The 14025-nt window shown below is 53.8% G+C and overlaps 7 protein-coding genes across 7 annotated transcripts; 3 read left to right on the forward strand and 4 right to left on the reverse strand.

The window, feature by feature from the left end:
• Positions 1 to 72: 72 nt before the first annotated feature.
• BO82DRAFT_279324 (uncharacterized protein) lies at positions 73 to 699 on the reverse strand (the record flags this gene model as incomplete). Its single annotated transcript, XM_025631261.1, has 1 exon — positions 73 to 699. The coding sequence occupies one exon, from the start codon at positions 697 to 699 to the stop codon at positions 73 to 75; it is 627 nt and encodes a 208-aa protein (XP_025493772.1).
• Positions 700 to 1047: 348 nt separating this feature from the next.
• Positions 1048 to 1508, forward strand: BO82DRAFT_278976 (Dabb family protein; the record flags this gene model as incomplete). Its single annotated transcript, XM_025631249.1, has 3 exons — positions 1048 to 1113; positions 1188 to 1298; positions 1353 to 1508. 3 exons carry the CDS (start codon positions 1048 to 1050, stop codon positions 1506 to 1508), a joined length of 333 nt encoding a protein of 110 aa, XP_025493773.1.
• Positions 1509 to 3264: 1756 nt separating this feature from the next.
• On the reverse strand, positions 3265 to 4531 carry BO82DRAFT_279019 (SGNH/GDSL hydrolase family protein; the record flags this gene model as incomplete). The annotated part of the gene is made up of 4 exons (XM_025631250.1): positions 3265 to 3459; positions 3552 to 3807; positions 4011 to 4275; positions 4369 to 4531. 4 exons carry the CDS (start codon positions 4529 to 4531, stop codon positions 3265 to 3267), a joined length of 879 nt encoding a protein of 292 aa, XP_025493774.1.
• Positions 4532 to 5162: 631 nt separating this feature from the next.
• On the reverse strand, positions 5163 to 6431 carry BO82DRAFT_373045 (aldolase; the record flags this gene model as incomplete). Its single annotated transcript, XM_025637351.1, has 5 exons — positions 5163 to 5231; positions 5289 to 5827; positions 5914 to 6022; positions 6071 to 6164; positions 6331 to 6431. The coding sequence occupies 5 exons, from the start codon at positions 6429 to 6431 to the stop codon at positions 5163 to 5165; spliced, it is 912 nt and encodes a 303-aa protein (XP_025493775.1).
• Positions 6432 to 7008: 577 nt separating this feature from the next.
• BO82DRAFT_411302 (non-ribosomal peptide synthetase) lies at positions 7009 to 10074 on the forward strand (the record flags this gene model as incomplete). Its single annotated transcript, XM_025639788.1, has 1 exon — positions 7009 to 10074. One exon carries the CDS (start codon positions 7009 to 7011, stop codon positions 10072 to 10074), a length of 3066 nt encoding a protein of 1021 aa, XP_025493776.1.
• A 468-nt stretch (positions 10075 to 10542) lies between these two features.
• On the reverse strand, positions 10543 to 11064 carry BO82DRAFT_363153 (uncharacterized protein; the record flags this gene model as incomplete). Its single annotated transcript, XM_025636883.1, has 3 exons — positions 10543 to 10555; positions 10643 to 10879; positions 10940 to 11064. The coding sequence occupies 3 exons, from the start codon at positions 11062 to 11064 to the stop codon at positions 10543 to 10545; spliced, it is 375 nt and encodes a 124-aa protein (XP_025493777.1).
• A 660-nt stretch (positions 11065 to 11724) lies between these two features.
• Positions 11725 to 13817, forward strand: BO82DRAFT_278965 (flavin-containing monooxygenase; the record flags this gene model as incomplete). The annotated part of the gene is made up of 5 exons (XM_025631248.1): positions 11725 to 12334; positions 12390 to 12496; positions 12556 to 13094; positions 13156 to 13609; positions 13695 to 13817. The coding sequence occupies 5 exons, from the start codon at positions 11725 to 11727 to the stop codon at positions 13815 to 13817; spliced, it is 1833 nt and encodes a 610-aa protein (XP_025493778.1).
• Between the last annotated feature and the right edge of the window lie 208 nt (positions 13818 to 14025).

Consider the following 14025-nt stretch of genomic DNA (forward strand, 5'->3'; position numbering starts at 1 on the left):
AGCTAGACAGCATCCATGGCATACAACAGCATAGCCCTCTGCGTCTCAATGCGAACAATTCTAGGCCAGAAATCAAAGTCCATTCTCCATTCCCTCCACAATCAGCCCTTCAAACCACGCATCAAAAGCATCCGCCTCACCAGACGGATTCGCAACAAAGACCCCAACCCAGCACTCCTCCTGAATCAAATCTCCAATCGACGGAACAAACACCCACCCCAACTCACGAAGAACTTCCCTCTCACCCACCCAATTTTCCGACCGGTTCACGCGGCTAACGATTAGATTATCCCCCTGACGTAACAATTCCATCGTCACCCTACCCAGTTCAGGATCCGCAGGCACAAGACTACAGTCCGGCCACCGATCCCGCCCTACCGTCACCAGGACCCGCCTACCCCCCAGAACCTCGAAACCGGTTTTCACCCATCTGCGTTGGCCGTCGGACTGCGGGAGCAGCAGAGCCAGGCCAGCCTGGGCGTAGGGTTGTTCAGCTAGCTCCGCGGAGATGGTGACACGGGCCCGTCGGAAGGAGGCCAAGGGCATTGCCTGGTAGATGAACGGGGCGGTGAAGATGCAGGTGCCCGGGGATGAGGCCCACAGGTCAGTGGCGGGAGGGGCGCGTAGCGAGAAAGAGGAGGAAAGTTCGGAGGGGGTGGGGAGGGGGGCGGTGGTGTGCTGTGTTTGCCATTGCGGCATTGTTGCTTGTCAATGGGTTGTGTGTTTGCTCGATGAGTGGTCTGCTTGGTTGGCTGTTGATTGACAGTGTGTTTACTAGGGAGTTGCAGGTGATTGATATCAAGTCACTGTTTCAGATGGATAGGCTGGAGCTGTCCTGGATACAAGCGGCTTTTAAATATGTCCGTCACGGTGGTGAGGATGTTTGCTCGTCCGTTGATCTGTGGGATTGACGTGGCCCGGCGGATTGTTGATCATGATTGACCTGGGAACAGGGGTTATAAATTTACGCCGGGCTCAGCAAGCAAGGTGGTGAACATACAGCGCTTATCGATTTCATGGAGAGTTGGCTTGCCCCAGTAAGCTATTATGGTCGTCACTCACATCGTGCTATTTCAGTTCAAGCCTGGCCTGACTCCAGAAGTGATCAATCAGGTGGGTTCCCACTTGCACCCAAAGGATAAGACCCTGCAGAAGTCAAGCGTTACTAAGTCTGGCTGCTGGTCTAGGCCTGCCAGGACGTTCTCGCACTGAAGCATCGATGCATTCACCCGGCGACCGGGCAGCCCTACATCGTCTCCTTCCACGGTGGCAAGGATCATTCACCCGAGGGAATGCAAGTGAGTGCCCTGGGTCCGAGGCTGTCAAGTGCTCAAGTGATAACACTGCCCTAGCATGGGATTACCCACGGGTTCGTAGCGGAGTTCGAGTCGCCTGAGGATCGGGACTACTACGTCTCCAGCGATCCAGTTCACTTGGGACTGGGAAGGGAGCTACATCCTTCAGTTGGCCAGGTTATCGTGGTAGACTTCACAGGGGATGTTATATAAAGGCAGAATGCTATCTAGTGTTCACTAGATATTGGCTTGTTAGATGTTACCAGAGATAGCCCTAACGCAACGATTTCCAAGAACGATTCATTCCCGCGAGTGTTCCCCATTGACTCCAGCCCAACCATCGCCATCAACCAACCTTCTACTGCCCTCCCATAATTAGCTCCACCTTATGCTGAAAGTCCGCGAAGATCGCAATAGCCTGGACAGTGTTAACAGTCAACCACCAAAGCCAACCACCGACACGTAGGAAACGAACCTGGAACAACCGAGTCTGCCCTCGTCCCCCATCACTCGCCGCAAAATGCACCCGATAACCTGCTTCACTCTCGATATAGCTGCGAGGCTGCTGTTGTTGTAACGCCACAGAAGCATTCGACCGAAACAAGGATATCTTCTCTAGCCAGTCAACCGCCTCGTTCATCCCAGCCAGTCTCTCCAGATCCTCCGGCGGGATCGTATGGGCCGCCACCCCAGCCAACTGCAGGATCTCCTCGACGGACATGCAGCTGCAAGCCTTGACACGGGTGGAGATCCCGTGCTGGACGTAATACTCTTGGGCCTGGACGCAGAGGTCGAGGAGGGGGTCTTGATCTTTGTATCTGCTCTCGCTTGGTTAGCCATCTCTCCAGGTCACCCCTGCCTGATGACCGTCGACAAAGAATACAATAAGGATAACATAGGAAGTTGGAAAGAACGAACGTATCATCAAAGCCAGCCTTCAGCTCGTGCACAAACGGCGAGATCGACACACACCCCGCTTCGCCGGCGAGGACCGCTTGCTCCATCGTGAAGACGGTGGTGGCGAGAGTTTGAATGTTCTTTGCCCGCAGCGCATGGCAGGCTTTCAGTCCCTCGAAAGTCGCGGAGACTTTGATGACGAGGCGCGAGGGGTTGAAATGCGGGTCGATGTGGTGGAAGATCTCGTGGTATCCTTTCCATGCGCGATCAATGTGGTTTCTATGGGGCGTTCGGAAGGCGGTGGAACTTACGCAGACACGTCTGAATCACATTCGTAGTGGAGAAGGCATGGCATGGGTTGACCATGACATGGACGGCGCCGGTGATGTAGGGGAGGACTCGGTTGGCCAGTAGAGCGGTCTATTCCAGGAGTTGGTAAGACTTAATTGAAGCACCGCGGAGAATGCGAAACTTACAGCAATGTCAACCCGAAGCTCGGCGAGCCTTACGCCCGGGTACTTTTGATGGAGATCTTGGGCAATGTCAATCGCTTGCGCGACGAGATCCTTGTTTTCCTCTTTCTGAAGTTGGAAGTATGATTCTGCCTACATCCACAACTTAGTATGCTTTTCACTGGTGTCAGGAGAGGTACATACTGGGTTGGAGGTGGCATCTGTCCACGGCCCATCGGGACCTCCGTTACGGGCAGCTGAGATTCGTTAGCATCAGTAGCTAAGAGTCAGGAAGCAAGCATGCCTTCAAGATCCAGACTATCCAGGTCAAGCTGGGTCTTGGAACGAAGGTACGTTAGAGCGTTGATAGTGTCCGCCATGTCGAATGTAGTACGTGTAGCAGTATCGGTTTTGCTGAGGATTGTCGACTCGAGGTACAGGTAGTACTCATAGATATCACCTCCTCCACTACAGCAGTAACCCGCTCTCAATTCCTGACTCTACAATTGAACATTTCAACATCACTGCTGTGAGTCTCTTAGTACGACAATGCAGATCCGTGCCATGCCCTCCAGTCTCAATCGCTACTTTCCTCCTTATCAGCTACACAACCAACGGCCTCAATCCAAACCACCATCGAGAAATCCCTCCAGCTGCCTCGCCAGAACAAAATGAAACTCCGACCTCGGATGAAAATCATCCCACCACACACACCCCTCCTCGTCCATACAAGTGCCATCCCGGAACCCATACCGCTTGGGGTCATCCAGGACCGCATCCATAAAAGCAAACACGTCGAAGAGCATCACCGTCGCCTGCCGTCACGGTGGCACAACAAGCATAATCCATTAGCAATGCGTACATCAATAGCTTTCCAGCCCAACGAGAAAGCAGAGGGGTGACGTACATCCGGAAATCCCCCGGCCCACCGCTTCACCATGCGCTCAATTAACAGATTGAATAAGTGGACAGTAGTCAGATGGCGAGCGCGTTGTCTCGAACTGTGAGTCAGCATGTTTGGCGTGCGGGTGGTTGGGGGCACATTCATGACCAGAAAGCGCCGGGCGCCGCAGTCGTAGAGTTCTGCCAACACCTGAAAGTATGTGTCCAGTGCGGCGGTGAGTTGTAGGAGGGGGTTGGGAGAGAGGTAGCTGAATTGTACACTGTCATCCACCCAATTGAATCCATGAATGTGTAAGTTTGGCATTGACTGGTTTGCCCGAGTAAAATCTGCAAGGCAAGGGGGGTAGGATAGGGTAGGGCAGGCGGATTGGAAATCGGACTGGCAAACATCCCCAACCACACATAAATCATACATAATCAAAAGTTCTGACGCACGGAAGACGCAAATAATGAAGAAACGTACTCATTGATCCCCACCCAAATCACAAACAGCGCTGCATCTGCAACCTCCGTCCAAGTATCGGGTGTAGTCTCTACCGCTCCTGGGCAGTAATGCCTTCCAAACATCTCCCTAACCTGACTCACTACATCCCCCGGCTCATTCGGAATCACCTCGTTATCGATCGTAGCCCCATACACCGCCAGGTTATAGCTATATGTTAAGGTGTGGTTAAAGTGGGTGGTTAGATACCCGACCCAATTGATTCCGTCGGAGGCGGTGCCTTGGCCTTTACCCGTCTTGGATCAGTGATCAGTGGGCTGGACTGAGGGGGAACACTCATCATATCGTAATCAAACCCCTAAAGAAAAAGGAAAGACACCTAACTCCGGATTGCCCATCGGATTCTTCACAGCTGGCTGCTCAGCCGACACATTGAAACCGGTGGTGGTGTAGGAATCGCCACTGTTCCCGTCGCTCAAGTCAGGACCCGGCCCAGTCAGGGCTACGGTTACAATCTTGTACAAGGGGGGAACAAACGACATACAAAGTGAATAGATAGTTCACATTTCCACCAATTAGCTCGGGTACTGGCAGCGCCGCCAGTCCGGGTACCAAGACTTGCTGGAGTTTCATGACGAACCTCAACCTGGGTTGTATAGTCTGCCATAAAGACAGTGTCTGGCCGCTGGGAACTGGTTCATCTGTATAACGTGGTACTAGATGCATCTATTTATCGGGCACTGCGGCAATCCGTTCTGTACGACGCTCAGGGTAAGACTTTCAGCTCCTGGACTGGATAAGCGTTCGAGTCGGCTCTGGTTATGTGCTCTGGAGAACTGAGAACTCGTTTCCCGTCGCACAATCTTCGTGATGCGCTCGCGCTCACGGCTTTGTGGAACATCGCACAACGTACACAACCCCACATGGTGACTGATGCAACTGCATCACAGTCAGAGTCACGGCTCAGTCGCATAATCAAATCCACGATGACCCGACCGAGCGCATTGCCAATGGGATTATGGCAAACCTTCAACTACGAGTAGATCATAGAGAGAATGAAATCACATAGAGAAAAGTGGCATACTCGTTGCATTCTGCGCATAGATAGACCTGGACCCCTTCAATCACCATGATGTAGTCAATTGCTGTCCTAAGAATACTCTCATGCAATGCTCACGCACGCGTCGCATCCCGAACCAATTGCTCAGCCTTAGTTTGAAAATCACAGAAAATGTTGATCGCCTAGAAGGAAGATCAGTAAGCAGTTCTGAGCCTTTTCTACAGTCCAGAGTCACCTACCTGCCCAAGTTTCAACTGAGCACGGCCTTCCTCTACTCTCGCAAAAGCCAAGCGATACCCGGCTTCATCGTTGATGTAACACGGGTAGGCAAGCTTATCTTGCATGACCTCCCTATCCTGGAACAATGACAAGCTTTGCACCTCGTCCACCTCCTTGTGGCTAGACTGTAACAATTTCAGGTCATCCGGGACCAGGGTAAATGCTGCCACCCCGGCCAGCTGCAAGATTTCGTCCAACCCAATGGTCGCACATGCCTTGACCTTGGTCGGTAACAACTCCTGCCGATACCACTGCTGAGCCTGGACACACAACGGTAGTAATGGATCTGCGTCATTATAGCTGGGCTCAAAAATTGCTTTCAGCTCATGCACAAAAGGAGAGATGGAGACGCAGCCGGCTTCCCCGGCCAGGATGGCCTGCTCCATTGTGAACAGGGTGGTTGCCAAGGTCTGAATACGTGAATACCGCAGCTCCCGACACGCCTGCAACCCCTCCCAGGTGGCAGCGACCTTTAGCACCAGGCGGGAGGGATCGAAGTCTGGATCAATATCATGGAACAGACAATGCAGTCCTGTCCGCCAGACAAAGTCAGCGCCGGTCTAAAGCAGTCAATGCAAAACTTACTTTTTGCGGCCTCCACGGTCTTGCGCTGGTAGTAGGCGTAGTTAGGGTTGACCATGAGGTGGATGTTTCCCGTCACGAATGGTCGAACTTCGATCGCCAGAAGAATGGCCTGGATGCTTCATCAGCCTGCACAGTCAACAACCACTGCTTGCCTTACACCGATCTCAATCGTCAGTTCCTCCCGCACAACAGTGGGATATTGTTGATGGAGACTAGCAGCGAGCTCGATAGCCTTGTTGAGAACAGCCCGTCTGCTCTTCTTGGCGAGTTCCGTATAGTACTCATACTATGTTTTGACTTTTAGTATGATGGAGACATCTCATTGTGGCACTCAGTCTTACCTGATTTGAAGTGCAATCAACGCATTGTTCAACCTCTTCTGCCACTACACAAAGTTCAACCACTGCTCTCTGACACAGGATCATCGGGAAACCCATACCGGTCACATCAAACGTATCCAGATCTACCTGCGTTCTCGCACGTAGATAATCAAGTAAATTGATCTGGGTGTTCTGCATCTTGGTCTTGATAAGGGGTCAACAGCGCATTTCAGACTAGTAGGTAGACTCTGGCTGTTGGTGGCTGTTTCGAACTCTCAATTCGACGAGAATGACGGTCGGCCCTAAATATAGAATCTTCACGACTCAATCAGCCTGGTCGATCAATGTGAACTCGCTGGCTGCCAACCATTCAGTGCATTGTATTCCACTGCAACTCCACCCAACGTGACACCGCTATAAATTTCGTCACCGATCAATCTCACTATCTGCACGTCCAGTCAGCGCCGAAATTGTGGATCCGGAATGGAACAGTACCGAGCGCAGCTAGCCCTCCGAAGGCCATAGCAGGTTAACAACGTCTAGAGTGAGCTGCATTGTGAAATTCAAGAGTAGCACATCAGTTGTCAATGAAATCGAGCTCGCTCCTGGCGCTTAGCGGGCTCGGTCTCCCGCAAGCATGACTGCGAACACTGAAGCATGCTGAGGTGACAGAGCGGACTCATCTCTGTCTCCGTCGTGGTGTCTCTTGTCCTTGCCTGATTGATACCTCTCGGTTCTTTTTATTTTGTATTGTATAGTGGCTTTATCCACAAGAATGTACAACGAAAGCAGGCCCGCGCTGAGCCTGGCCCAGCTACTGGCGCAAAAGGCGCAGTTATACGCAGATGATAATGCCCTCGAGGAGGGTGGCTATCGCGTAACGTTTCGGCAACTGCACGAAAAGGCTCTGAGTGTTGTCCTCAAGCTGGAGAAGCTCGGAGTCACAAAGGAGCAACCCATTGGAATCCTTATATCGAGAGGAATAAACCATATCCTGGCCCAGGTGGCCGTGGTGTATGCCGGAGCAACCTGTGTCCCTTTAGACATTGACCTACCAGATGACCATCTCGAACGACTCTTGCTGCATCTGGGAGTCTCTCTAGTTCTAGCAGACAACTCCAACGCACATCGACTGCCAAACCTGCAACATCTGGCTCTCAATTGGGACTCTGCTGAGGGAGGAACAGTTGAACACCTCTCGGTGTCCGACAATTCGCCTTCCTGCTGCTCTCATATTCTCCACACCTCCGGCTCGACCGGCCAGCCAAAGGCCGTGCGAGTGCTTGCTGCTGGACTAATCAACCTCGTTTTCAACGAATTTGCCCCAATTCATCGTGGTGACCGCGTGGCTCACGTCTGCAATGTGGAATTTGATGTATCGCTGTGGGAGATCTGGTCTGCGCTCTTGCACGGTGGGACTGTGGTTGTCTTTCAACGAGAGGAGTTTCTGGATCCAGTTATCTTTGAGCGACGACTCCAGGTGGACCAAATCAACGTGATGTGGCAGACCACTTCATTGCTTGCTACCATCGCACATACCTGCCCCCATGTCTACTCCCACGTTGATAGCTTGTTAACAGGTGGAGAGGCCATCCATGTCCCCACCATCCGAACAATCTTCGCCTGCGGTCCTCCGCGGAAGCTGTTCAACGTCTACGGGCCGACGGAGCTGTCCGTCTTCACAACCTATCACCTGGTAACTCTGGAAGACATTGAAGGGGGTGAGATTCCTATTGGGAGACCCCTCGGTGGATACGACGCCTTTGTAGTCGACGAGAACCTCCACCCCGTGACTCAGGGCAGCGTGGGAGAGTTGGTAGTGGGTGGCACTGGAGTCGCAGGGGGATATTTTGGACAGCCCGAGAAGACAGCCCAGGTGTTTGTGTCTGCTCCTCACCTCCATGAGAACTGCCAAACAGCACCGGGATTGCTCTATCGGACAGGCGACATTGTGCGGCGAAATGATTCCGGGGACATCATTTATCTTGGCCGTCGCGACAACGAGGTGAAGATCCGCGGACAGCGAGTCGACCTGGGTGCGATAGAGAAGGCTCTGTTGGCGACCCAGCTCGTGGTACGCGCCGTCGCACTGAGAATTACACTCGATGAGCTGGATGGAGGATCCGCCTTGCTTGTCTGCGTGATTCCTTTTTCTCCTAAGATCACATCTACCGCTATTCGTCAGCTTTACGTCGAACAGGCACCGTATCTGATGGTACCGCGCATCCAGGTTGTCGAGCGGATCGCTCTCACTGGGAGCGGGAAGGTCGATCGCAAAGCGCTGGCCAGCGGTTACCTGCAGAGCCTGGCACCGATATCATTGAGAGACAATGAAGTCAATGGCGCCAAAAGTGTGGAGGATAAGCTACGAGCCTTGTGGCAAGAGCTACTCGGACTTCCCAACGCCACTTTCCACGACGATGACGATTTCTTCGTCATCGGGGGAACCTCGCTTCACGCTGCACTGCTCGTGTCTCGTATCCGACAAATCTTTTGTTGTGAAATCCGCGTCTCGGTGTTGTTCGAGAATTCTTCCTTCCGGGCGTTGTGTTCATTGCTTCGAGCCAGCGACACTCCAGCCCTAACGGACCACACAGCCTCCGCGCAGGAAGAATGGCAACGCGACTGTGGCCTGGGACTCGACCTTCGACCCTTGTCGCGGTCAATCCCTGACTGGCGCGGTTCTTCCGAGGGCGTCGTCTTCCTGACCGGCGCCACAGGCTTTGTAGGAGCCTTCGTCCTGGCTGGACTCCTTGCACTCAGCGAGGTGGAAACGGTAGTGTGTCTGGTGCGTGCTACCGATGCCCTGCATGCCCACCGCCGCATCCGCAAGGCTTTACTCAAATACAGTCTGATGCTCACGCCCGCACAAGAAGCACGGATTATTGCTATGGCTGGGGACATCGCCCACGAGGATCTGGGATTGACCCCACAGCAGTATTCGTGGCTCTCGCACTGGACGAGCGTGGTGTTCCATCTTGGGGCGCATGTCAACTTCGTGCAGCCATACTCGAGCCACCGCGCGGCGAACGTGCTGGGGACGCTGCACATGATCCGGTTTGCGAACAGCGGCCGCACCAAGGCGCTGCACTACACATCGAGTATCAGCGCGTACGGGCCCACAGGTGTTGTGAATGGCCACACGCATCTGGCGGAGGAGGAGCAGCCGGCCTCGCACATGTCGGCTCTCCCTTTTGCCATGGGTTACGCGCAGAGTCAGATGGTGGCGGAGACTATCGCCTGGAACGCGATCGCTCAGGGCTTACCCATCACCATCTACCGGCTCGGGTTTGTCCTAGGGCACAGTGAGACGGGGACGATGAACCCGGACGACTTCCTGGCGCGGGTCGTTGCCGCCAGCCTGCAATGTGGCTGTTATCCGCTGCTGCCTGGTCATCGCGAGGATATTGTCCCGGTGGATTGGGTAGTCTCGACACTTTTGCATATCGCCTCTGGCTCGCAGCATGCCCGTCAAGCGTATAACGTGGTGCATCCTACAGCAGGGTCAGGTGTGGAGCTCTCGACAATCTTCACTCTGCTGAGCCAGGTCCGCGGCAAGACGCCCCTGCGTCCTGTTCCTTATTCCGAATGGGTTGGGGTTCTGTCGCAGACCCAGGGAAGTCCCCTTCGATCTTTGCTCCCGTTGTTAGAGGAGAAAGTTTGGGAAGGACGCAGTCTGTGGGAGATGCAGCATGGAATGCCAGAATTTGGGACCGAGAATCTCTGCAGAGCTTTGGCTGCAGCTCCACAGCTGTTGGAATGTCCCTCGCCTGCGTCTCTGGTGGTGCGATACAGTCCCCACTGGCTGGGGGGTGATGTCTCGAATGTGTCCTCTATTTAGTGATTATTGTCTGTGTAGTAGATTTTCAAATAGTTCTCAAATGCATGCACTGTTCGCCAGCCACCTCAGTATGTCCCCTCCTTCTATATAAATACCCCCCTGTAAGGATTCTCCACATCCATCTCCTCCTCTTCAGCCGTTGACAACGCTCTCCTCACCCGACACGGACTCCCAAACGCCACTGAATAAGGAGGAACATCCCTCGTGACCACGGATCCGGCCCCGATTGTCGAGCCCTGCCCGATCGTCACACCGGGAAGAATGACCGTATTCGCTCCGATCCAGCAATCATCCTCGATGAAGACCGGATGCCCGAACTCAACCCCCCTCCGTCGCGAGAGAACACTAGGATCGTGGCTGGCGGCGATGATGCTGACGTTCGAGGCGATCTGGACGCGGTCCCCGACGACGACTAGGCTGGTGTCGAGGACGGTGAGTCTGGGGATATTAGCCCTTGACTTAGGACTTTCAAGAGAGGCGTCTTTGTCCAGAGTATAGCCACTCATTGTCTCAAAGACAACATCACTCATGCAATGAAATAAGATAACAAAGTCCAAATCTAACTTACCCAAAATTCACAAAAACCTCCCTCCCGAAGGAGATATTGCACCCGTAATCCGGCCGGAAGGGCGGCTCGACGAATGTCTTGTGCCCTGCTTTGCCGACTAACTTGCGTAGCAGCTGTAGCCTCACTTCCCCAATCTTTTCAAAGGGTACAGTGGTAGTATCGAGGTTGTTGTAGGCAGCGGCGAGGCCGCGGGCGAGATGGCGGGCTTCCAGGAGGGCGGGGACGGTTGGGTCGTACCTTGACCACTATTGTAAGCCTTGACTTGATTAGATATAGGGGAGCAAATAGAGTGTGTACATCATCCCCGAGATCATTTTCTCATACTCCTCCCCAGCTGGAGTGCCGTTGAGGTCCTGCGCGAGGGCGAGGATCTCTGGGCGCTTGGCGGGGGCAGCGAGGCTGTAGTTTGGTGGAGTGGACATCTTGAGTCGATGGCCTGTATTCAAGTAAAGGTGATCACCTAATCTTGAATACCTTCTCAATGGAGTTATTCCAAGTGGTGAAGATATGGCTGATTAAAGGGTTTCTCCAGACTGCGTTTCGGCAAGGGGTGGAGCGCACTGCAGTGGGAACAAGTGCAGCACGCCATAAACTCAACGAGCATTTATTAAACTCATTCATTAGATACTTTTCAAAGACTGTTGCGTTGACGTGTCCGGGACCAGGATCCCCCGGCTACTTCCTGCAGCACAAGATGATGCTAGATGCATGGCGCCTTATCGACTGGCTCTGAGGCGCCCATTCGAAACCCTATGCAGGGATGGCTCACTGTGAAGGCTGCCGTCAGCAAACACTCCCCACAGATTTTAACTCTTCAGGATCGCCATCCAGCAGATAGACAAGACAAATGGCACTTGCACGGCAGACTGCAGGAGTGAGTCAATGTAACAATACATATAATATAAGTACAAACAAGGTTGAAGTCATGTAAGGGTTCAGGGGCAGCTGTTGCGGGTAGGAACAGATCCTGACATCGGAAGATATCTGACGTACTGTATCTGTACCGACTCTCTACTGAGCCTTCATGTAAAAAGTTTGAGATATCCACCCACAGCATTCACCTCACGAAAAGCGCAGTCAACATGACACCCCCCTACCACCACATCATCCAACTTCCCACCACCCCCCAGGTAAATCCATCCAGCATCAACCCCATCACCATCGCCCAGAATTGGCTCGCCATTCTGAACACCCACCTAATCGACAACACCTCCATCACTCTCTCAAACCTCTTCCATGAAGACAGCTGGTGGCGCGACATGCTCGCCCTGGACTGGGATTTCCACACGATCCGAGGCTGTCCCAACATCCAAAGCTACCTCGACCAGCGCCTTCCCCGTGCACAACTGCAGAATGCGCGTTTGTACAGCGATGGGGCCACAAGTCCCGCAATTGACAGCCCAATCCTCGGACTTACATGGATCACGGCGATGTTTGCCTTCGAGACCCGATTCGGCCACGGACGCGGGGTGTTCTACCTGACCCCGACCGAGCAGGGAGGGTGGAAGGCATATTCCGTATATACTGCGTTGCAGGAGCTGCATGAAGCGGAAGAGAAATTAGGGCTGCGACGGCCACATGGGACCATTGAGTCTATGCCGGGTGGAGTTGCGCAAGGAAACTGGCTGGAGCGAAGGCAGCGCGAGAAGGAGTTTGTGGACATCGATCCCGCAGTGTTGGTAGTGGGTGCAGGTCAGCGCCTTTCTCGGTTGTTGATGTGAATGATATGCTAAACCCTTCCTTTCAGGCCAAGCAGGACTCAATCTAGCGGTGCGCTTGCGGACTCTCGGACAATCGTGTCTCATTGTAGAGAAGAACGAGCGCGTGGGAGATAACTGGAGAAAGCGATATCGGGTTTGCCCATCCTCTCAACTCCAGATGAAACGGATAAGAAGGGACTAATACGACAGCAGACCCTCATTACCCATGACCATATAGAAACCTGCCATCTCGCCCACTTACCGTTTCCCAAGACCTGGCCCAAATATCTTCCCAAAGATAAGCTGGCAGACTGGCTGGAATCATACTCCACTATCATGGAGCTAAATGTCTGGACAAAGACTGACGTCAAGTCGGCGGAGTATGATCAGACCGCGGGGCATTGGACCGTCTGCCTCGTTCGAGACGGAGTCGAACGTGTTGTACGCCCACGACACATCGCTTGGTGCGCAGGACACTTGGGCCTACCCAAGGTCCCCAGCTTCCCAGGGCAGGCGGACTTCAAAGGGACGATCTACCATGCGAGTCAGCATGCTGACGCCAGGGCATTGGCCCCGCAAGGCAAAAAGGTGGTGGTAGTGGGGACCGGGAATAGTGGCCACGACATTGCGCAAGACTTCTACCAACAGGGAGCAGTCGTGACGATGCTGCAGCGGGGTCCGACGTATGTCCTGACCGAAAAGCACGGATTGCCTTTAATCCCGGAGAACCATGGCATCGACGATGACAATCGGTGAGATTGCCCCCTCACGCCTCCTTCCAACCTCCAACCCGCAGCCCTAACAGCCACACAGCCCTCCCCTCAACACGCAAGACATCCTGTCCGAAAGCCTGCCTTGGCCCATCACTCTTGCTCTCTGCGTCGACCTTACCAAGCGCATTTGCGCCGCTGATTCTGCCGTTCTCGAGGGCCTCCGATCCATCGATTTCCAACTGGATTTTGGCCTCGACGGCGCCGGACTGCTACGCTCGCTGGTCTCCCGAGGCGGGGGCTACTACATCGACTTCGGCTGCAGTCAGCTACTGATCGACCGCAAGATCCGTTTGCATTCGTGTGCGGGCGGTATTGACTCTTTCGACCAAGGGGGTCTGCACCTCGCCGACGACTCTTATCTGGCTGCAGACATTGTGGTGCTGGCGACGGGGTACGCCAACATGCGCGACTCGGTGCGCCACACGCTAGGGCCGAAGGTGGCCGACCAATGCAAGGACGTGTGGGATCTGGACGAGGAGGGTGAGATACAGACGGTACGTACAGCAGCAATATTACCCAAATCCTCCTTACATCACCGCGCAGACCAGAAATTGCCAGACTGACCGAATCCCCGAATAGATCTGGAGACCGAGCGGGCATCCCCATTTGTGGCTCATGGGTGGAAGCCTATCACTGTGTCGCATTTACTCCCGTTTCGTTGCACTGCAGATCGCCGCCACGGAGCTGGGGTTGATAGTGTAGTGAGGGTGCATTCTTGGGTCTTGTCTTGCTTTGGCGTGACACGAAGGCCGTCTGTGCTTTTTCTTTGTCTGGCCCAGGCCAATCAATCGCTTTTGGCAGTAGGAGCCATTCGCTCTGCATAGCCATAGGCCGATTTATTAGAGCAACGAGTGATTAGGGCGTACGGATTCGTATTCAAGTGGGGAATGAGGGTTATCGCTTTATGTCA

This window comes from Aspergillus uvarum, assembly GCF_003184745.1.
Source record: "Aspergillus uvarum CBS 121591 unplaced genomic scaffold BO82scaffold_15, whole genome shotgun sequence".
NCBI classification, from domain to species: Eukaryota; Fungi; Ascomycota; class Eurotiomycetes; order Eurotiales; family Aspergillaceae; genus Aspergillus; species Aspergillus uvarum.